The sequence below is a fragment of the Podarcis gaigeae genome, assembly GCF_964106915.1.
Source record: "Podarcis gaigeae genome assembly, chromosome: 10".
Taxonomy (NCBI): domain Eukaryota; kingdom Metazoa; phylum Chordata; class Lepidosauria; order Squamata; family Lacertidae; genus Podarcis; species Podarcis gaigeae.
The window spans coordinates 72,908,102-72,931,714 of record NC_139686.1 but is presented as its reverse complement, the minus strand read 5'-3'; the positions used below and the strand labels follow the sequence as shown (position 1 = coordinate 72,931,714).

Sequence of the window (23,613 nt, the reverse complement as noted above, 5' to 3'; positions counted from 1 at the left end):
CAGATCTTCCCTGGCCCCTGCCCCCCTGGTGGGGACGAGAGCAGCACAAGTTGGGGGTTTGCCTCAGATGCCAAAATGCCCTGAGCTGACCCTGGGCGCCAGGCAACCGAGTAACACCTATGCAGATCCTCCAACCTATCCAAATGCCTCCTGCACGAGAGCTCCAGAGGGCAGCCACACGAAAATCAGCCTTTTTCTGCAGTGGCTCCCCATCTGTGGAATGCTCTTTGCAATGAGGCTCACCTGAGGCCTTCATTATACACCTTTACCTTTAGGTAAAAAGCATTCTTCTTCCATCAGGCCTTTTGGCTGACGAATATCCCACAGCCTTTTTAAATGTGTTGGGGGGGGGGAGTTTTTGTTTTGTTTTTGTTCTTGCTTTTATTACGTATCTTGTGTTCATATATTGTATTTCTATGCCGTGAAGCGCCCTGAGATCTACTAAAGGGCGATATACAAATTTAATAAATAAAAGGTGTTTAATTCGCGCGGGTTTTATCGAAAAGCAGCATTTGGAGGCTCGTGCCCGAGTCCCGCTGGGGCTCACGGGGTTCGCGTGCAGCAGCCGAGGAGAGGGCGCGACAGGGGGCTCTGAGGGGGCAGTTTCGGGCCTCAAGGGTGTTTCTTACTGTGGCTCCTGACATCGGCCGTCCTCCCGAAGTCCAGCCGCACCGAGGGGCAGGTAGGTTACGAAAGCGGAAGAGGCTTCGGCCGCCCTGGGACTCGCCTCGCCTTCCCCCTGCTCGGAGCCGGCCCAGCCGCCCTCGCCTTTTCCGCGGCGGCTCCCTTGAAACATCGCGAGAGCCTCCGGTTTCATAGAGGCAAGAAAGGCAAGAGTAGGGCTCCAGCCAATGCGCTGGCTCCTTTCGAAAAACAAGGCGGGGAAACGCAGGGAAGGTGAGCGCTGCAGATCCCGCTCGCTGCAGTGCTAAAGTTCTGGCTGCTAACGGACATCTGTGGCCATAGGAGCCACAGGGGCTTTGGTCCCCGCAAAGTGAAAGGGCATTGCTGCCATTCAAATGGGGAGCATGCATTGTGTCATGTGGTCACTTATGTGGGCGGGGCTTACCTGGGCTCCCACAATATTCCGTTTCAGTTGGCGCCCCTGCCTGTCATTTCTGACAAAAAGTAGTTAGAAGTCAACCCAGAAGCAAGCTCCTCAGTACACGTCTACATGCGCACATCTATAATGTCTGCTTCTCCCTTGAGGGAGATTCTCGCGATATCTCGGCGCAGAGTTCTATTAGCTGGAGAAACTGAGAGGCCTTTCCTCCTCTCCCCTTCAGGGAAGTCCCGCGATACTGCATTGGCCCCGCCCCCGGGAGAGCGGAGGTGATGCTGGGTGAGCTCGCCGCTCTTCTCGCCCAAAGAGCGAGCGGCCTTCGGCGACGGGAGCCGCGAAGTCTCGCGAGAGCGGCTTTTGAGTGACACTCGGGTCCATCCTTCCGCCGGCGACGGGCTCGCTCTTCCCCACCTACCTCACGGCCCCCTCATGGGGTCTGTCGGCGGGTCTGCGCCGCCTCCGCGTCCTCCGCTCCCTCCAGCCGTCGCCGTCTGAGGAAGCGCCGCGGCGGACGAGAGGCGAAGGCGGGCTGCGGGGGCCTCGCCACATCCCGGCGCCGCCCGGCGAGGAATGAGGTGGAACCATCGGTGAGGGGGGGCTCGAGGGGGGGGAGAAGGGACGGCGGCGACCCTGCCGCCTCGTGATTGGCTCGTGGGGAGGCGGGCGGGCGGGCGGGCGCGCAGGTTCCGCGCTTCTCTCGCCCCTTTGAGACCTCGATAGGCGGAGAAGCCGGGACCGCAGAACAATGAGAAATGGGGCAGCAGGAGCTCTCCCGTGTGGGCCCGATAGCATCACAGAGTTGGAAGGGACCCCCGAGGGTCATCTAGTCCAACCCCCAGCCAGCCCTGCGGGAAACTCAGCTAAAGCATAAGTGACAGGGGGCCACCCAGCCTCTGCTTCAAAACCTCCAGGGAAGGAGAGTCCACCGCCGCTGGCGGGAGCCCTTTCTGCTGTCACACAGCTCTTCCAAGGAAGGAAATGAACTTTGTGACAGTAGCTTGAAGCCATTGGTTCAGGTGGTGGGGGGGCAGGGGCCTGCTTGCACCTGCCCCTGCTAGAGAACTGCTGGAGGATGTGGATTATTGGCATGTGTGTATGTGCTCCTCCACAACTTTTTTGTTGTTGAGTGTGTGCTTAAATGTTAAAAAAAAAACACACACACAACAAAACATGCATTAAAAGATAAGGAACTTCGGTTTTGTACCCATCACAGTCCCTGCACTGATAGCTGCAGGGCTGACTGTAATGTACTTATTTACTTCGCATGATTTATATCCCACAACTTTGACACAGTTTAAGGTTTCCAGGGCACCTAATAAAGCAGAAAGAAACACAAAGTACCATTTAAAATAAATACTATTATAATAACAAAAAGTATAAACTAACACAGCAAATTAAAAAAAACAACAAATCAAAACATTTAATAGCAGATTTAAATTGCTTTCCCCATCTCTGCTCTAAGGTTTCACTAACATTGTAAACCACCCCCACCCCCATATCATAAATGTTAACACTGGAAAAACACATTAGAAATTCACTGACAGTCACAATCCATTCCTGCCTAGGTAGTATTTCAAGCCACCATACAAATAAGAAGTCAACATGATTATCCTGTCTTTGATTGTACACTTCCTCTGACACATCTTTTGGTAATGTAATTTACATAACAGGACACTACACTAGCAAAGTTCTTAAATTCAAAATGTAACACCTAGTTTTAATCCTGCCCATTCTAATGTGCAAATTCTTTTACTCTCATTGCTGTAGTTTTTGTTTTTAAGCGTTTATATTAATGCTTTTAGAAATCGGTTGGTATCTGTATCTGTTATTCATTATACAGCATCATTTTATGATTATATTGTGTGTCATTATGGGTACTGTTAGTAGACGAGCAGGATATAAGTTTTGAGAAATGTGTGAAACAGCACCAGATTTAGGGTGATATAGGTGGTTTCCCAGCACAAGGCACTGAGCTGAAGGGGAATTTCCTCCATCACCATTAACATTTTTGACAGATTGTCTTATGCTTTAGTGGGGGGGGGGGGGCACTTGGCATCAGGCAAGCTGACACCCTGGCCAGTCCGCCACTGCACATTCATGTGGGTGATACACTATAGCTACAATGGTAATCTGGGGTGGGGGCAAATCTTCAAAGAAACCAGTGATCTTTAAATGGTGGAGTATCCCCCTGCTTTTTAAAATAATTGCATGAGTGCTCCTGTACCATTTACAGGGAAGTGCTTTCCTTTATAGAAATAAAAACATTAGAACTTTGAAAATAATCCTGTTATGTGGGCATGACAAAGTGAGACAATGTCCCTCACTGGCAGTTCCACCTATCATAGAAGCTGTGACTTTGCAAACTGAAAGAAAAAAGGTTTACTCCTATGAGAGTCAGTGTGGTGTAGTGGTTAGAGTATTTGTAGGTCTAGGACCTAGGAGACCCAGATTCAAATCCCCACTCAGCCAAGAAGTTCACTGGGTGTTACTATAATAATAATAATAATAATAATAATAATAATAATAATAATAATAATTTTACTATTTATACGCTGCCCATCTGGCTGGGTTTCCCCAGCCACTCTGTCCTATACATGCCTAAACTTAAGTCCCACTGTGCTGTCTGTATGACCTGTTTTGCTATGGCTAGTTACAACTTACCACAAACTGCAAAAAGAACCAAATTATGAAAAAATAAATAGAAAGTGCTGTTGGATTGGGGAAAAATATGACTAGTCATTCTGTTTTTGCGCCCATAACCCAGGTTCCAGGAGCCATGTGGCGAATAGTTTTTCTATCTCAGTTGCTTACACTAGAGTACATATTAAAATGGTTCCTCTGGCTGGGGAGTAAGATGATAATTATATTTTAATGTTTCAGAATATGGGAACACACATGCCACACATCTTGCAAGTAATGACATTGTGTTTATATTATGCAACAAACACTTTGTCCAATCATTTATTATAGAAATGAGTTGCACAATTGAGAAGGCCCTAGCTGATGCAAAAGCACTAGTGGAGCGACTGAGAGAACATGATAATGCAGCGGAAGCTCTGATTGAACAAACTACGGCACTCAACAAACGAGTGGAAGCAATGAAGCAGGTGTGTGGTCTCTTGTTAATTGTTCCTATTTGGAAATAGACTGTTTAAATGTGACCATTTAAGATTATTTGCAGTGGCCTAGGGAGCAAAATGAATTACACAGTCAGTTAAATGCTTAATAAGGCGTTTGAATTAGTTGATGTAATCTGTATATTGTGTGTTGTGTGTGCGAGAGAGAGAGAGAGGACCTTCAGCTTTTTGCATATAAATTTGAGACCAGTTTAAGTAATGTAGTGTTGTATAGTCTTGCAAAATCTTATGCATCCACAATTGAAGCCTAGGGATTCTTTTGCATTATGTTGTTCAACTTTGATCAGATTTTCCTTGTATCAATCATATTGTAAATATATTAAATTTTTGGCAGGCACGTGGACTTTTAAACTCATTTTTCTGCAAAAAAATCTCTCTAACACATATTTTAATAATAATTATAATTTATTTATACCCCACCCATCTTGCTGGGTTTCCCTAGCCACTATTTTTTAAAGCTTCAATAGACTCTTTTACCTGCTAGGACTTGCATCTGAACACTCTACTGTTGCTTTCCATTAGTATTCTTGTCCTTTATTTATCTTTTTAAAATTAAACTATATTTATGCCTTGCCTTTCCATCCATGAAGGCTCATAAATGGCTTAATAGTATTAAACCTAGAATTAAAACAGCAGTATAAAAAGAGAATATCAATCTACAGCACAACATGGGCATAGAAACAATCAATAAGCTGTTATCTGCAAAGACCTTTCTAACAGTAGCATTGTAACCTGCTACCTAAACTACATTCATGAAAGAACCAAGTGAGCTCTTTGGAAGGTATTTTTGCTGAGAGAAACATATATACTGTGCTTATTTTGCATATATTTAAGTTATAATCTTAATAGTCACAGGCATTTTTGTATGTGTTTCATTTCCATTCAACACCCCTGCCACACCCATAGGTAAGGATGCCAGCCAGCTGAAAATAACAGTTCATACATGTACTGTAACATAAGGGTGGTGGGCCCATTCTGATGGCCAACCTTCAGAGACTGATGGAACCTGATGCATTTCTGAATGCTCTGGGGGATTTTTCTAGTAGAGAAAGGTGATAATCTTGTTGAAGCCCTGGTCTTGCTATGGCAGTGTTTCTCAAACTTGAGTCTCCAGCTGTTGTTTTACTACAAATTCCATCATCCCTAGCTAACAGGGCCAGTGGTCAGGGATGACCCAAGTTTGAGAAACGCTGTGCTATGGAATGGCAAGAAGAATGGGTGGTTGACACAATCATTCCTGAGTGTCCACTCCAGTGTTTTGGAGCTCAAGCAGCTCCTTGATACTCTGAGAGGCTCTAGACTATAAAGCAGGCTGGACAAAGACTGGAGAACAAGCGGCGCAAGTTTCGCTGTGAAGCTGACTGAACAGAGTGTAGGCAGCATTCAGCTGCAGACACTGATTTAACAACCCTTTCCCCCATAAGATAAGGGGGAGGGTTTGGTGAAAGGATACTTCAGAGTACAATTATGGAAGTACCACAATATTATGCAGTACAGCATGCCAATTATGAAAAATTTGCCTACTTTCAGTACCAAGAAGAAATTCAAGAACTTAATGAAGTAGCAAGACATAGGCCCCGCTCTTCACTGGTACTGGGAATCCAGCAGGAAAACAGGCAGATCAGGGAACTACAGCAAGAAAATAAAGGTGAGTAAGCATTCACTCTAGAAAGAGATTCTGCACCATTTACATAGTTTATAATGTAAATTCCAGTAACTGAATTCCAAAGATTGTTCATTAACTTTAAAACATTTCACTGAAACTAATCATTTGTTTACTACCACTGTTACTACTACTACTACTACATCTGAGGTGCATACACACTGTTAATCCATTAAAAGGTCTGAAGCAATAGGTGGATGCTGCTTTGAAGATAGATGGGATGGGCGCCTGATTGGACTGAAAGCTCTAAGGAAATGTGTCAAGATTCTGCAGATGCTTGGATAGCTAGAGACTAGTAGTAAAAAAAAAAAATTGGACGCGGGTGGCGCTGTGGGTAAAACCTCAGCACCTAGGACTTGCCGAACGCATGGTCGGCGGTTTGAATCCCCGCGTTCCGTGTGCTGCGCTGGCTCGCCAGATGCAGCTTGTCACGCTGGCCACGTGACCCGGAAGTGTCTGCGGACAGCGCTGGCTCCCGGCCTATAGAGTGAGATGAGCGCACAACAAGAGTCTGGCAAGACTGGCCCGAACAGGCAGGGGTACCTTTACCTAGTAGTAAAAATGCTCAGTACCCAAGATAAATGCGGGTGGCGCTGTGGGTAAAACCTCAGCGCCTAGGACTTGCCGATCGCATGGTCGGCGGTTCGAATCCCCGCAGCGGGGTGCGCTCCCGTTGCTCGGTCCCATCGCCTGCCAACCTAGGAGTTCGAAAGCACCCCCGGGTGCAAGTAGATAAATAGGGACCGCTTACTAGCGGGAAGGTAAAAGGCGTTTCCGTGTGCTGCTCTGGCTCGCCAGAGCAGCTTCGTCACGCTGGCCACGTGACCCGGAAGTGTCTGCGGACAGCCCTGGCTCCTGGCCTCTAGAGTGAGATGAGCGCACAACCCTAGAGTCTGTCAAGACTCGCCCTTTACCTTTCCCAAGATAAAAGATGATGATGATTTATTTGTAACCCTTCCATCCTGACGGCGTCAGACACTTATACAGATTGGATGGGTAAAAAGTTCATGGACATATGCTTATAATGCATTAATGCTAACAACTAGACCTACTAATAGAATACTTTATTTTTCTGTGTGACAGAAACTGCTTCCACATCTAGGTTTTAGGAACTAGGGGTGATTGTTATGGAATGATTGAACAGGTGGTCTACTGTTGCTAAAGAAATTAGCTGAATACAGAAAATTTAAAAGGGGAGTAATTAGCAAATCTTCTACAGGTAACTTGCAACTTGCGTGCATTTAACCTGTGCACATTCAGCTTTACGCGCTTGGGGGATGGAGAAAGGGACAGGAGGCTGACGTCTGGGGGAAAATAACTGGCAATCCCACCCTCCATTGAACCCAGTGTGCTTTCACCAGTAGTGTCCAAACGTTTTCCAAAGAGGGCCAGATTTGATGAAGTGAGGGCCAACCAAAGGACCAACCAAAATTGTTAACCTTTTTTTAGGATTGAAGTTGAGCTTTTTTTAGGATTTTACCCCAGGAAATAAACTGCCACAGGGGCCAGATTAAACCAACCACCGGGCCGGGTTAGACCCCCAAAATGGACTTTGGGCATGCCTGGCTTTCACTATATGCAATTTTGGCTTTACACTCTAGCCCTGGAACATAACCCCTATGTAAGAGTTGCCTTTAGGTAGTTGTTTGGTTTGATTAAACATGTTGCCACTTATATTAATAATGTACCCACACACATTTGCTTATCTGTTTGTTGTAGTGCTAGACACTATCAATTCATAGTATCAGAAATTTGGGTTAGTTTCATATATCCACCCCCAATTAAGTAATACTATGGCAACTATAATGAAATGGGTAGTTCTCCAGTAGTGTAACCAGTCTGAGCAATATAGTGGATTGTTTGTATACAACATTAGCCTGCTCAGAGCAAACCTACTGAAATGAATGGACATTACTAACGTTGGGCAATTCATTTCCATGGGGCTACTCTGCGTATAATTCAGTTGGATACAACACAAGCAGAAGCACCTGCTATGTTTAGATAGTTTCCTGTGCACAAGTAAAATGTATTGAACTTATTTCGACAGAATTACGTACTTCTCTTGAAGAACACCAATCTGCCTTGGAGCTAATAATGAGCAAATACAGAGAGCAGATGTTTAGGCTGCTCATGGCCAGTAAAAAGGATGATCCAGGTATAATAATGAAGTTAAAGGAGCAGCACTCTAAGGTAGTATGCCTTTTAAAATTCTCTAAGCCTTTTGCAGTACTAATGTTTTACCTTCTGATTTATGCACCTTCAGTAGTTTTAACTTCAGACTTTACTTTTTCACTCTAAGACTAGAGCTGCATGGCCAAGACTCATTTCCAGATCTTCATCCTCTTCTACTGCACATTGGCATTGGGGGGAAAAGATTTGCAAAGTAGTAGGTGATAGCAGGAGTAGTACTTAATTCTTTTTCCATCAACTACTTTTGCTTGTAACTCCTGATTTCACCTAGCCAGGATTCCAGACCTGTACACATCTAAACCAGTTTAACTGCACACCATGAATAGGTTTGGTGGCATACTGAAGACATATTGAAGACTACAAAATAACCTGAAGTAGTCAATGGAATGCTAACTCTCCAAAGAGCTAAATGGAAACTTTTCCATTTGTCTAAAGGCCAGTGTATTAGATAGAATACACTGCCCAAAGAACTGGGTTGTTTTTCTCAGGGCTGATAACCCAATAGAGTGCTGTTAGCCTACGCACTTGCTTACTGAAGCTAATTTAACAGATTTGTTTCCTTAGTTTCCAATCACCTTTTGAATGACTTATTTAATGTTCCTCCTGAATTGATGTGCTACATGTTCATTGCAAAGTGAGATGAGGTGCTTTAATTGCTCAAAAAATGGAATGCAACTCCTGTTTGAACACTATGTCATTGATACCCCAAGACCCTTGCACATAGAAGTATAGCGTACCATCATGGAGAAGGCAGTTGTTCATAATGTCTGTTCTCCTGAAGGTGGCTCTAAAACCATGGTTCCTAATGTGGGGCACATGCCCCACAGGGGGGGCAGTTTGATTTTTATGGGGGGCAATTCGAGAATGAGTTAGACCAAGTTAATGGCCTTTTAGGCTTCCTCCACATGAATAGGAGTTCACTTTTTGAATAATAAGAATTCTATGTCATGGGAGGGCATCAGGATTTTAGAGATGCTTAGGTGGGGCATGGCCAAAAAACCGGTTGGGAACCACTGCTCTAAAAAAAACCCTGCTGGATATGAAGAATGGGAAGAAATTCTTTTGGAATAGTAATATTACCAAAGACTACCTGTGGTTTATTGTGTTGGAAAGACTTATAATAAAATATTGAAATAAAAAAATCTTATGCTTTTTATAAACTTTTATTATTTACAACTCAGTTGGCATTTTAAATTTGAAATGTTACTAGTGGTTTTTACTTTTATTCTTTTGGTTTAGGAGCTACAAGAACATGTGGACCAAATCACAGAAATGGCAGCAGTCATGCGAAAGGCCATTGAAATTGATGAACAGCAGGGTTGCAAAGAACAGGAACGCATTTTTCAGCTTGAGGTAAATATTCAATTCTATGGAAATTGAAAAAATAAGTGATACTTCTAAACTGATGAATTCAGATCATTAGTAAATGACAGAAGAATTCATTTTCGGAATCATTTTCCGTTTTGAATGAAATTGATCACTTAGCACGAGGCAAACTTTTTACACAATTTACCTTAAAATGCATTTTTAATTACATTTGGTAGTCATACCTTATGTGGTAAACAGACTTACTTTATTGTGTAAAAAACACCATTTGGCATCTAGATCCTAGGGGCTGGCTTTCATTGCAGTGGCCCAAGTAATGGCTTCTGCTGCTGCTGCTGCTGTAAGCTTATTTTTAGTCTTATGATTGTTTCCAGTAGCATACTTTGGAAAAGAATTTATTGTGTAGCCTCAGGGGAAACCTAGTTCCTTAAAGCGTTTTCTGGAGTAGAACTTGAGACAACATAGGACTTGGACTTTATCTGTGTTTTCCAATTTTTTTTCCTTTTAAGTGCTTGAAATAATTTAATATATTCCCTCCATAATGTCTTCTCTGTTCAAATATTATTTCATTCTTTACTATGCTACATTTAAAAGCATTGTGTCCTTGCTTACAGCAGGAAAACAAAGGACTGAGAGAGATCCTGCAAATAACTAGAGAATCATTCCTGAATCTCAAAGATGATGCATCAGAAAGTACATCTCTGTCAGCATTAGTAACGAACAGCGACTTGAGCCTGAGGAAGAGTTGAAGATCCTATGGAAATTTTGTATGGCCAACTGCACATAAGATCATAAAGCATCAGGGTTCACTTGTCAAGCAGCTGTTTCCCAATGCAGCCTTGACAAGTTAATGCATTCTAAATTAGATGACAATTTGATACTTTTTATACCATGTACAGTACATTCAGATTTATTTAAAATTGTCATTATTGCCCAATATTGATTACCGGAAACATAATTTCTGAAGGAAACTGGCTAACATCAGTTAAAGTTTTGAAAACAGCAGCACCCGGAACAGCTGCAAAACAACACACATGTATTTAGAAGGTTCAAACTACTCCTATAGGGTGCTTAGAAATATACATAAAAACAGAAGTTCCTGCTCTCTTGGGCACATTCACAACATCATCTACCCACATACTTATTCCATTCATGGACTGAACTTGAAGAAAATCAGTTGTTTTGAACAGTACTGATTGTCTTACACCTTTAGTCTCTATCTGCTTCAGGTCATGTGACATTTTACAAATGGGTTGTATTTAAGAAAAATAAAAAACAAGGTACCAAATAAATTAATGCATTGTCTTTTTTTTTAGGTACAATTCTTTTGTAAAATATTGTAATCTCTGTAGTGAGGAAGGGAGAAAGTTGGGTTTTTCTTGCTTGTAGAAAAGATTGCAACAATTGTTAATACCTGTACTCATTGGTAATCTAAATAGAATGAAGTCTGAGGTCTAAGATCAATCTGTAGCTAATAGTTACAGTATTGTTGCACATCCAGTGCACTTCTAACATTAATTGCCTTTCAAATAATTGGTAGTGGCTCCTTACAGTGGAAAGAAATGTTAGGAGTCCAGGAAAATAGTTCTATTTCACTTCGCCAAATAATGGGTTTAAAAATACAAGGCTTGCTTTTCAGCTGTAAATAAATCAAACCTAGCAAGCCCCACACCTACTTGTACACAAGGAAGTAATCTAACGAACTTGAGATTCTAAATCCACTATCTTGTGGTCTCTATACTATATTCATTTTTCAAAGAAATGTAGAAAGTACATAATTTTTCAGAATATTTTTCTAGATCAATAATAATTTTGCTCAGCTATTTAGTGTGAAGCACTTCATTTTCTTTCACTATAAATTAAACACAAGAGGCTTGGATTCAGTAGCTGTCTATGGTGTTAATGTGTGTGCACTCTGGGTTTTCCACTACAGCTCCCTCCCTCTGGGAAGTCATTTCCAAAGAGTTTACAGAATGGTGTGTGCAGGGCTGCAGCCGAGGGTGGGCAGAGAATGCGTTCCCATTCTCCTGGGGTTTCCAGTTGTGCATGACACACTTTGGGATCCAAGCCTAAATATAGAAGCTACTCATCTACTAAAACAAGTTGAAGTTTCAGTAATACTTTTTGAAGCACCTGGAACATTATTTCTGTGTGTCAGTCTTCTGACAGATGAGAGATGCCAAAAAATAACATTGTGGAACAATAAGATTAATTTGCTCTGATATACTCAACTTTGACCATTTGACAACCAGAAACAAATAGTTTATATTTGATAAGAAATCCCATTCTTCAAGCAGCATGGTGGGCTGCAGTTATTTCTTAAGTACTTTGCAGAATGCTCCTGTTTATGAGAGCTATGCTATTCTAGTAGTCATGTACTAGACAAATGAAATTTTAAAATGAACAGTTTATGGAGGCAAAGCTTCAGAAGCAGCATGAGATACATCCTTGAGGAAATCTAGAGCTAAATCAGGACAATTTAGAAACATGGAGAAAAGCGTTACTTAACTTGGCCTCAACTTATAAGCAAAGTAGTAGCTACGCTTTATTCATAATACAATATTTTGTTTAGATTGCATCCACAAATGGTACAGTGCACACTCATCTAATAAAACTACTTCACCTGCACTATCAGCCCAAATAGTAGCCAGTTGGAATATCTGTTTAATCCTAAACATTTGCAATGACATATCTAGGCATAGGGCTGGATTTTTTTGATACTAAAAACATAGCTTTTGAAAATACAAGCTGGTCAAAATATGTGACTTCTATTTCAACTTTATTTAAAACATTTTGTCCTTTATCTCAATCTGTTTAGTCTGCTCTGGTGTATGCAGTTAATTGTGGTAGGCACTAAAGCAACTTTAAAATAATTGACAAATGAACATAATTTATTATTACCGCAGTGGAAAGGAACTTGTTTATAATTTGCGCTTAGAAATTTTATAATCTGACTTTCTCAAACAAATTGATTGTCAAATAAATTATTAGCCTAAGCACAAACCTTTTGTATACATTTTTTTCTTCCAGGTGGACAAGAGTGGAATTTCTAGCTCTACTTAATCCTCTGTAAATTATGAAATATTTATGTAAATAGTTTAACAAAAACTTATTTTCATTATATTTGGAGTGTAAAATACTAACTAAAATGCAGTCATCTCCAAGCTTGTGGAATGGATGTAGTAGTAAACTCACCAGTAATTCTGTACGGAAAAAGAGGCTTGACTAATGATTTGTAACTGTAAATTATTGTGATTGTCTAGTTCAGATTTCCGGTTGTCTTGAGTATTATTCTTTTGCATGCCCAAAGCAGCATAACTTTCTTGAAATGTGGCATGAGTTTTCCTTATATCATTATTTTTGTAAGGCAGATAGCTTGTAATGCCCTTGAAATGCATCCTGTACAGTAAACTTATTTTTGCCAGTATTTTGTGTCAGGTAGATGTTTAAACCATTCAAGTTTTGTCAAATGCCAACATGAAGAGTCTGTTCTGGTACAGCTGCCTCAACTCCTAGCAACCAGCACCCCCTGGCCAGCTCCAGAGGCACCATTCGTCTGGGGAGCTTATAGCCAGAGCTGCTGCAACGAACAGCTGTGCAAGTCTTTGGGAGGCAGAGACACAAGAGGGCATCAGAGGAGGAAAGATGGACAGAGGCCAGTGTTGCCATGGCCCTCCTGACCATTGCACACTGGTTGGAAACCACTGCGTTAAGAGGCCCATCAGGTTGAGAAGGACATATTTTTTTCAGTGGTGGCACCAGTTGCAGTATTCCATTGTCAAGAAAGCAGCTGGAAAAGGCATGCAGAGGCCACAGCCCTGTTTACCATAACCCCCCACCCCAGATACTCACTAAGCCTGCTGTGGCCTAGAACTGGTTGTATAAAGTGCAGGTGGCCAATTGCTGAATGGACACAGCTATGGAAAAACTCCATCAGAACTTGGTGGCTGCCCACAAAAACAAGCCCTGCCACAAGTGTTAGGCCACCACCACTGGTGCTGGCAAATGGACTTAATCCCTTTGGGTTACCCCTCAGAAGAGTTACAGGACAGGAGTGCCACTCATCTTGATTTCCAACCACCATGAAGTTTGCACCAAGATAGACTAGGGGGCTGAGGTCACCTGCGTGAGAGGCAGGAGAATGAGAGGGGTTGAGTGGGTAGGTGTGATGGAAGAAGGGGTGTGCGGTACAATCAGTATGCAATTATGGTATTGATATTGTTATATAGCACTTTATGAGATGTTGCTAGCATGATAATCACTAGCACACACCTTGTAGCATTTATATGAATTCCCAGTTTGCATATTGTAATGGATTGTATGTTTGGGGGGGTCATGGGTTGGGTTGTTTTTACCATTTTAATGTTTTTTATATGCTATAACCCCCTTTGGTATTGTCTAGTAAAATGTTGATAAATACAAAACAACTCCACCTTTCTGGTTCCCCCCCCAACCCCTTTAGTGGTCCCCAAAAGACTTTATTCTGCTAAATGTTTTAATATGCACTTTATCTAATGTTAAAACAACTGAACGCCATTTTGTAAACATTTTTATTGCAAAACTGCCTTTGAGAAATTGCCCTAAAATGTTGGGATAGAAATAAAGAAGTACGACCAGTAACCATGAAATGCAATATATGTAGTAGATTTAAGGACAGAGTTTGAGAGGCCATCAACTAATACTCCAGTGGCAGACTGATGCGTATTTGATCCTAATGTGAGGGAGTTTCCATACAGAAGCCAGTCACTGCTGTCGTAGCTACATATTCACTTACCTTGCAAAGCAGGGACTGTATTTCCCATTCCTTCACTTGGAAAAACACATATAAGCTGCCCTTCCCTTCAAGATAAAAAACATGAGACAGAATGAACTCAGACACACAGATGAGTCCCTAAAGGGTAACACACACACAGGGAGATCATACAAATAGCACACCTTTCAAGTACACCTTTATTATAAAAAGGAGTAGAAAATGGGCTTGTTTTTTGTTTCTTTGCATTGTAAATAATGGCCGTTATAAAAACCAAGGCAACTGGAACTAGTTGCTTTATAACAAAGTGTGGCCTAAGCAGCCAATATGCAGCAATTCATTCTCAGTACAAAAAGGTCAGAGCTAGTAAAATGAAGCTGCCCTTGATAGAAAGGGACACAGTATATTTCATCTACAGCTTCTACTTTTCAACATTAAAATGAAAATAATCTCTGTCTAGTTGCCAAGAACTATGGACTTTTCCATCTTCTTTCCACCACCAACTATTGCTTTAACTGTCAGCCTTCTTGCATCTAAAAATGGTTTAGGTTAAGTATCAAGCTCTGTTTGACACAAGAATGCCCTACAGCTCTTCAAAAAGCTAAATAGCTTAAGGTGGAATCCAGCACCCCACAAATTGACTTCACCTTCTTCCCCCTCGCTGCAGCCCCGCCCCCATGCACACAGCCCAATCCATGCATTCTCAGAACAGATTATGGGGGTACTGCAGTGAGTTTGAGAAGGTGAAGTCCCATAGTGCAAGCAGACGTTCATCTTGTTCATGGATATAATCCACAGTTTGAACATATGTGGGAGTTGCTGGGATGAAACCTGGAGATCCACACAGTACCTTTAAATTCCTTGACACATACAAGGCAAATGAAGCAGTATCTGCCTTGTATCCTCTTCCTGATGTACAGCGCACATGAGGCCTTGTTATGTGAGGCACGGAAGAGGTGAATATCAGAGCCAGGAGATGAATGGACCAGCTCATTTCCTGCACATGGAGAACTGTAAAAGGTGCAATGCATCTCCGGTTTCTACCTAGCAGCCTTAGGAGCCTGAGATACAAATAAAGCATATTTAAAATTAGGTAAGTTTAGATATGCACCTTCCAAGATGTGCTCTTGTTTAGAAGGTGTCCTACCACAGCAGCTTTCCTGGACTAGGAGTGAGTGTAGTCCATGCAGTCTACGCCAACAAACCTTCTACCACCCTGCAACACCATTATTGCTAGAATATACAAATGGCACAAGCAGCAAGCAACTCGAGCATCAACATGGAATGAAACAGATCCTCACTATACAGACAAGTTGTGTTTGAACACAAAGGGGAGATAATAGAAAACAGTCTTCTGTTCTTACACCACCTGTCTGCAAAAGAAAATACATATTATGCACATAGTGCCAGGTTCTGCAGTGATGGGGCTCCTCCACCTTGGATAGCTGTGTACATCTACAGGCACAGCATTTAACGCTGCAACAATCAGAGGACAAACACACCTGCTGAAGTTCTCTCTTCTGGCTGCCTTCTGAAGACCAGGAACCCCAATTCAAACACTGGAGGAATCTTAAAACCCTAGCCAAGCCAGACACCTCCACCAGTTTCCTCTCCCACGATAAAAAAAGCCCTGAGAATAAGACTTCAGCCTGGGTGCACATTGACTAATGCAGTCACACACTTCAGGTTTAAACTGGATGTTTATCATGCTTCACGGCACTTTTGCTCCCTGCACCCACACAAGTGGTTTGAGCAGTTCATTACAGGAAATGTGTTCGTCAAATAAGGTACTGGTATAATGTTCAACTAACTGCTTTACGTATAACTGCATTACTCCAAGCCAAAGGGTTATTATTGGGGAGGGCCAATTGATAAGCTAAAGAGGCACAGAGGCAGGGGCAACTCTGTGCGTGAGCTGCAAAGCTAGGAGTAAACGGGTATATGGCCATACGGAGTTTAAATGGTTCCGTTTTCTCCTCTGCCTGCAGAATCCTCTTCTCAGAACTCGGTGTCCCAAATAGAGGCTTGGGGACCACCCCACTCCCACTCCTCTAAGCCTAGAAGTGACATCATGGCTGAGGGTGATCTGGTCTGGACTCCTAGGCAAATTGCCCAAGATCTGCCCTTCTTTCCCCACCCTCAAGGCTCTGGAAGCTGGCTGCCCTAGATGTCTGTTACATCTTTCCGAGCAGCAGTGCCCCCAAATGCCTGCAAACTGGGTTTAGGGGTTTCTTTTCTTCGAAAATATTAAAAAAGGAGAGAGAGGAAAAAATCCAGTGACAATTAGTGTAGTGGCAAACACTTCAATACGAAAGGGAACTTAAGCAACTGAAGTGCTGTAAAGGCTACTCATTGTGTCTTGCACCACAGATCCTAATAAAAACAACCTTCCATTTCAAAGTGCATCAAGAGACTATCCTTTTTTCCAGCCTTAGCAGCCACCACTCACTACAACCAGATTTACAGCCTAGTAGAAAATTGAGCGCTAAACTTTCAGAAAGCTTTTTCTCCTCTTGGGTGTTGGAATCAAAATTACTTGATTTTCTCACACACAGAAAGTGAATGCAAGCTAACCTGTTAAATGATAAAAAAATATTTTAGTACAGCTTGACATCTTAAAGGTATTGGCTAGCAGCAACTGTGCAAGTTCAGAATTAATAGTGCCACAGTCAGCAAGAGGCTGTTTTTCCATATGCCAGTCAGTCTCCAATTATTCTCCCCCCCTTCCTGCCCCCCCTTCCTGTGCAACAGAAATGACTGTTCAAAATGTGGCACTTGTTAAAAGGGTGTACTGTGCTTGAAGAGAACCATGCGTGTGCTTGAAGTGTCCATTTCCATCTCGCAAGATTTTGAAGTTGCACATCTGTCCATTGCATTCTCTCCCCATCTTACCCACCCATCCCCATATTTTCACACATTGCACATACGTATACTCCATCCTTGTGGCGAACTACCAACAGATGCAAGTGCCTGTGTGCCACAGCAAACCATCAAGCAGGACTACTTTAAGTAAACTAGTGTTGATCTTCCAGTTCATTCTTATTTCTGTTTAGCAAGGCAAGGTGACAGAGGAAGTTCTCAGCACCACTGGGTGTCTGCTGGCTCCAGAAAAATCTCTGCCTGCATTTCCCAAGTCTTCCCAGCTGCATGACAGTTTACAAGAGTAGTGGTGTTCTCTCCCCTGCTGGCTGCTCTTTTTGGAAAAAGTCCTTGATCTGAGATAGCTTGCTATGAATTCTTTCTTTCAAGGGAGGGACGTGGTGACTTGGATCTAGGATGTTAGTTATCCTGCGCTCTCTTTCACGCCTCCATATCAGGTAGGGATGTGGTGGAAAAGGGGCTTCACGTTTCTCTCTGCGCAGCTGTATCGTTATTCCTCCAATGGCCAGCATTGCCCAGACCGCCAAGAGTATGATGTCTGCAAGATGAAGAAACCAATAGGTAAGTCTTGACTGAAGTGGGATCTCTTTTAGTAAGCCAGACCAACCTCATTTACTTATCCAGGCCAGTTTTCCTTTACAGTTTCTAAAACCTACACCTGCTTTTTGAAATCCATCTTCACATCTACTTTCCCCCACAAAGGCCTTGGAACTGCTACTCTGCCCCACACCCTCGAGCAATTTAAGATGTTCCATAAAAGTGTGAAAAGGAAGACCAGGATGCGGCCGAGTCTTGTCTGAAGCGACAAGGTACGCAGTATTCATCTCCAACCAGGACAAAACACATGCTCCTTTCCCTTCGGCCAAGACCCAGAAGCTTGGGAAAGAGCAGCATAGTCATTCATGCGTTTGGAACATCCAATGCAGCACTAAGCTAAGTGTATCTGCAACGGCACTCTTCAGGCACAATTCTTTTCTGTCCTCTACTTTAAGCTTTTTGGAAGCATTCTTGGTTGCTACAAACTTCTCTTCTGAGGTTCTCAGTTGCAAGCCTCCAATCAAAGAGCTCACTCATCTGAAGACACACTTACCGTTACGCTGAAAGGGCACATTGGTGAAAGCTCTTTTGAAGTTTTCATCTAGAATCCTCCGGAGCAGGTCGATGCTAATGTAAGAGAGACTTGTGTACAAGTAACATGCTGTAGCCAAGACTATGGTGTAGGACCCTATGATGCCACATGCCAAGATGTTCAGCTAAAGAGAAAGAACAGACTGTGAATGGCTTTGAAAAGAGGTCGGCCACTATCTATGAAGGTAGAAGATTGCAAAGCACCATCTAGACAGCTACAAATTCCCTTTCCCCAAATTAGTGCTTTGTAGGGGTTTTTTAGAGCATGGCTTTCATAAGGGAAAACTTCTGTAGGTTCCACTGTAGCTCATGAAGACATACAGAACAAAAAGTTAAATTGCTTAGAAATGCAGTTAAGCAGAGGCAAAATGTAGCCAGGCTGAGCCAATGCAATTCACCAAGGATGGGTCATTATTAACAGAAACTGTCCTTCTACTGTAAGGTATACCTGGAGCAGCAAACAATTACAGTAATAAAAAATTAAACATAAAATAAAGTGGGGCTGTGGGAATTGTGTGGGTGGGTGGGGGAAAGAAAACATAATGAAACAGGAATTCATATATCAAAAGCTTGCCTCCGGCAGCTTGTCTCCCTGGTTATGTAACATATGCATAACAGATTGTAAATGAGAGGGAGTAAGCAAGCACTAGGGACGCGGGTGGCGCTGTGGGTTAAACCACAAAGCCTAGGACTTGCCAATCAGAAGGTCGGCAGTTTGAATCCCCGCGACGGGGTGAGCTCCCGTTGCTCGGTCCCTGCTCCTGCCAACCTAGCAGTCTGAAAGCACATCAAAGTGCAAGCGTAGAAATAGGTACTGCTCCAGCGGGAAGGTAAACGGCGTTTCCGTGTGCTTGTTCTAGTTCACCAGAAGCGGCTTTGTCATGCTGGCCACATCACCCGGAGGCTGTATGGTGGCTCCCTTGGCCAGTAAAGTGAGATGAGCGCCGCAACCCCAGAGTTGGTCACGACTGGACCTAATGGTCAGGGGTCCCTTTACCTTTACAAGCAAGCACAGGTTTTTCACAACTATGTCCAAAAGGGGAAAAGTTTAGTTACGGCGTTCTGTCCACCATCACTCCAAAATGTACAAGAACAGAAGCTGAAACAATTACACTTTAAAAAAATCAAATAAGGTACTTACAACTCTGGGGTATCCAACAAAAAGTATTGGGACTATCAAGGCAATGCAACAGAAGGTCACCCAGAATACTGCATCATCTTGGAAAACTTTATAGTCTCCTGTGAAGGTCAAGTCAAGTCAAATCATTTTATTACAGTCAATGGCCAGTATCAAGACAAAAACACCAATTACAAAATTTAAAAGCTCAAAACAAGATAAAATTGCATACACCTTAAAAAAAGCAGATCTGGGTGGTCATTTATCTGTCAGAAAGGAAACCCTTCTGACCTAGAAGTGTGTGAAGGCATCAGATTAATGTGAGTTAAATGCAATTCCAGGTGGCATTCAAAGTCATTTATCAATGTTCAAAACCGTGCCCACATAGGGAAGTATCTTGCAAGAGGCATCTGGAGGCGAATATCCCCAGTCCATTATTTTGAGAGAAGTAACTGCATTTAAAGGAATGACTGAGGAGCCAACTAATTGCCAAGTGTTGGCTGCAATACTTTCCTCAAAGTGGATTCTTGTTAAAACATTTGCTGAAGTATATCTGAACTCCTATTAGATAACCAACACAAGATTTGCCATGTTTAGAAAAATAATATATAAAATATGACCATTCTTACACAAGTCCATTGTAAATAATACATAATACTTTAGAGTTTAGCTTCTTTTTATGTAGCAGTTCTGCCTCTATGACATTAGTATACAGGATAGTTTTGCTGTAAGCCAGCTTGGGAAGGTTTTGCCCTGAAAGGTAGCACATACATTTTTGAAAAGGACAGAAATTAAATTGGCAACACTCTGTTTTAATACAATATTTTTGCTCTCAGAAGTGCAACTGGTAGCGCCCTTCTCTTCAGACCTAAATCAGTGGAAAGCAAAAGAAAGCAAGAGTAATCGCAACACAAAGCTTCATAAAGTAACAAAGAATATTCACATTTCATAGGAATCATAACTATGTGACATACCTATTGGAGTGAAGAAAACTGTAGAGGCGACTAGGAAGCCCAGCACAAGCCCCACAATCAACATGCAGAGGATCACAAAGCCAAATCGCCACCAGTAAGCGACCAAGAGGAGACCTCCAAGAACTCCAGCTACTGCAGTAAGACCAAGATTGACTGGGATGACCAAGGAAGGAGAAGAAGAGGGAAAAGTGAGGTTTGTTTCTCCAACATCACCCACGCCTGTGCAAATGCACTTTGATTTTTAAAGAATCCATGCCAACACATTCCCAGAAAGGTAGCTATGTCAGTTTGTTGTAACAAACAAGGAGCCTTAGAGAATGGTAGAAAGACTAACACATTAATTATGGGATGCATTTTTGTGGACTAGCCTCTGGGGTCCTAAAAGACTAAGTTCTGCTAATCAAGATGACTCCTGCTGCGTGTTGGACTCCTCCATACTGGTTTAAAAAGAAAAGGGAAATTAAAGGGTTGCTGATTAACCATGTTGCCCAAGTAACATTTTGAGTAACCACAGCAGTGCAGGATCATTCATGGGAAATCAGCAGCTACACAGCACTAGAAATAAGAATAACAGAAATAGCAGTAGTAGCAGTGGTGGTGGTGGTGTTTATTTATATCCTGTCTTTTTCCCTGACAGGGACTCGAGGCTGCTTCCAGATAAAATAAGAACAGCTAAACAATTATGAATGTAACTTGTAGTTTTATTCCATGACTACCTGTGGTCCTCTCATTAATCAAGAAATAAAATAAATATAAAATTTTCAAGGCAACAATGGGATTTACATTTGCCTGAATTTTTCAACTGGCTATATGAGATTGTCAAAGAGGATTCTGAAACTACTAGCATAAAAAATTATCAGCCTCTATAAAGAACTGCATCTGTTACGCTAACACAATTCATTTAGTATCAATATGCAGAATTCTGCTACAAAAAATGGAAATAAATCTTGGTTGTATCTTTCTGCATAGTTTATTACACTTTATCTTCTTTCCAGGATTTACTTTTGTTTTGCTCATCGTGGCAAAGGGTAAAAAGTTAAGAGATAACTTAACCATCTATTTGGTTTTGAGTGTCAGGAGCCACCGCCCACATACTTTCACACAGTGGCGTAGTGTGGGTTGTCAGCACCCGGGGCAAGGCAAGTAATTTGCACCCCCTAACCCGTGGATTTGCGCCCCCTAACCCTAACCCCCAGGTGTTGCTCCCGGTGCGGCCGGCCCCCCCTGCACCCCCCACGCTACGCCACTGCTTTCACACATATCTTCACAGCAGGAAAGGTGAGAACCCTTGGTTTTTTTAAAAGTGAGAGTCAAAATATTCAGGAAACTGAGTTCTGAACTTGCACACGCCATGCTGTTTCTAGAGGGCAATGGAACTGAAGTATACACACAGTCATGGCTTATGGACTCAAACTTCTGCAGCTCAAACCTTTAACTGAAAGAAATGCTGACAGATTTATAGATGTACTGTGGACTTTGCTTTCTCCTAGCACAAAGATTAAGGAAAAAACAAAAGTCATTTCTGTTGATTCTAATCCATCCTTAAATCTTAGCCATGCACTGTACTGCACCTTTCAGTATTACGTGAAAAGTCTTCTTTAGTCACTGTTCAGTAATTCAGGAGTGAGATGCAACTGTTAATCGCACCAGAAAGATACACAGCATCAAGCTGGCCAGCTGATATTAACAAGAGGACCTATGTTCTAATGCTGGTCTTCAAACAAACATTCCCAAGGTATTAATAAATCCATGCTTGTCTCTGCTTACCATCATAACTGAGAGCAGATGTTCTCGAAATGGTTATGAAGAAAAAGAATGCCGTAAAGATGAAGCCCATGAAGAATAAATCTAAGAGGGGAAATTAATATATTTTTAAAAACAGTATTTTCCAGGTTTTGAATGAGAAGGGTCTATTTGGATTTAAAAGAGTTCTACAAGTTCACCACCCCACAACCTGGGCATGTAACCTTTACTGCCATGACACTTTTATATCTACAGGGACTCAAAAACTGATAAAGCCCACTGCCATGTCCTTGAATAAGCCAGTGAACACTTTTTGAGACAATGGAACTAGCAAGAGCCATTCTGCAACACCAATGTATTCCTGCAGCTATGTGATTTCACCTTTTTTTTCAAGGCAACAATCCACACACACACACACACACACTGGGTTGTAACTGACCATTTGATCATTCCTGATGCAGAGACACTGCAGAATTGCCTACCATAAAAGAGGCTACCTGTAACTTCCAGCTCTGGGATGGCCTTTGACCAAATCACCACAGATTAGTGACGTGGTACTCATAAAGTGGGACGCAGGTGGCGCTGTGGGTTAAAGCCTCAGAGCCTAGGACTTGCCGATCGAAAGGTCGGCGGTTCGAATCCCTGCGGCGGGGTGCGCTCCCGCTGCTCGGTCCCAGCGCCTGCCAACCTAGCAGTTCGAAAGCACCTCCGGGTGCAAGTAGATAAATAGGGACCGCTTACCAGCGGGAAGGTAAACGGCGTTTCCGTGTGCGGCTCTGGCTCGCCAGAGCAGCGATGTCACGCTGGCCACGTGACCCGGAAGTGTCTCTGGACAGCGCTGGCCCCTGGCCTCTTAAGTGAGATGGGCACACAACCCCAGAGTCTGTCAAGACTGGCCCGTATGGGCAGGGGTACCTTTACCTCTACCTTTACTCATAAAGTAACACAGGGAGTATATAATTCTCTTTCAGTCTTTCTAAAATGGGTGGGGAGGTCTTCCTTTTCAGGTGCAACTAAAGCCACAATTGCACAGTGGTTTAAATTCAAGCCAGGAATGCAAATTAAGAGTTCTTGCATTCTTCTTACTTTTACCAACAGCTTGAACTTTCCCACGCCCCTCACATACAATACCAGGGCCGGGGAAGGGAATGTGGTTAACCCAAAACAGCCTGATGAGCCAACCTCAGATACCTGGCTATAAGAATTAAGTATGCTTTCTATTATAATTGGGGAAGCGAATAAGCGGTGCCTCTGCAAAAATAAAGACACTGCTCTCTCTTTTTGTAATAATAATGCTGATAATGATATTTTATTATTATTATTATTATTATTATTATTATTATTTACTTGTACCCTGCCCATCTGAATGGGCTGCCCCAGCCACTCAGGACAGCTTCCAACAAAATATAAAAAACAACACATTGTAATGGAGCTCATCAATTAAACTAACCTGCAGGGATCAGAACTGGCAAAATGCAATTGTGCTGGGAACCAAGACTTTGTAAGACATACACTCTCTCCTTAACCAGTACCTGTTTTCCAGAATCTGTGTCCATGAAAACAGATGAAGAGGCCAAGGACAGCAAGCACGGTGAAAAATATTTTGGTGGAGAGTCTCTCTACAGAAGAAAAGAACATTTCA

General features: G+C 42.5%; 3 protein-coding genes across 13 annotated transcripts in view; 1 reads left to right on the top strand and 2 right to left on the bottom strand.

Annotated features, from left to right (window-relative positions):
• The window catches only part of INTS13 (integrator complex subunit 13), a gene marked incomplete at its 5' end in the record, with an annotated part of 29,780 nt that extends 28,013 nt beyond the window's left edge, over positions 1–1,767 (bottom strand). For 2 of the 5 annotated variants that reach the window (XM_083701444.1, XM_083701445.1), the window contains one exon: positions 630–810. In XM_083701444.1, the coding sequence (XP_083557570.1) occupies positions 630–796 (167 nt within the window). Of the gene's footprint in view, positions 1–629; positions 811–1,069 lie in introns of those variants that run through there. The other 3 variants (XM_083701446.1, XM_083701448.1, XM_083701447.1) reach the window with 3 other exon arrangements.
• On the top strand, positions 1,521–13,999 carry FGFR1OP2 (FGFR1 oncogene partner 2). 7 transcript variants are annotated; one of them, XR_014555848.1, is made up of 7 exons: positions 1,521–1,650; positions 4,034–4,170; positions 5,731–5,848; positions 7,911–8,053; positions 9,293–9,406; positions 9,997–10,824; positions 10,940–13,999. XR_014555848.1 is itself a non-coding variant. In XM_083701659.1 (6 exons), exons 2-6 carry the CDS (start codon positions 4,036–4,038, stop codon positions 10,126–10,128), a joined length of 642 nt encoding a protein of 213 aa, XP_083557785.1. In that variant the 5' UTR covers positions 1,521–1,650; positions 4,034–4,035; the 3' UTR covers positions 10,129–13,999. The 7 variants fall into 7 exon arrangements, 3 of the variants coding, with proteins under 3 accessions (XP_083557785.1, XP_083557783.1, XP_083557784.1); XR_014555849.1 differs by having other exon boundaries at positions 9,997–10,831; positions 10,949–13,999; XR_014555850.1 differs by having other exon boundaries at positions 9,994–10,824.
• A 312-nt stretch (positions 14,000–14,311) lies between these two features.
• TM7SF3 (transmembrane 7 superfamily member 3) overlaps positions 14,312–23,613 on the bottom strand; it is a 30,687-nt gene continuing 21,385 nt past the window's right edge. Inside the window, exons 7-12 of the mRNA XM_083701543.1 lie at positions 23,504–23,590; positions 21,996–22,076; positions 20,229–20,381; positions 19,279–19,376; positions 18,100–18,262; positions 14,312–17,547 (exon numbers count right to left, since the gene is read on the bottom strand). Coding sequence (XP_083557669.1) covers positions 17,285–17,547; positions 18,100–18,262; positions 19,279–19,376; positions 20,229–20,381; positions 21,996–22,076; positions 23,504–23,590 — 845 coding nt within the window. The 3' untranslated portion in view covers positions 14,312–17,284. The remainder of the gene's footprint in view (positions 17,548–18,099; positions 18,263–19,278; positions 19,377–20,228; positions 20,382–21,995; positions 22,077–23,503; positions 23,591–23,613) is intronic.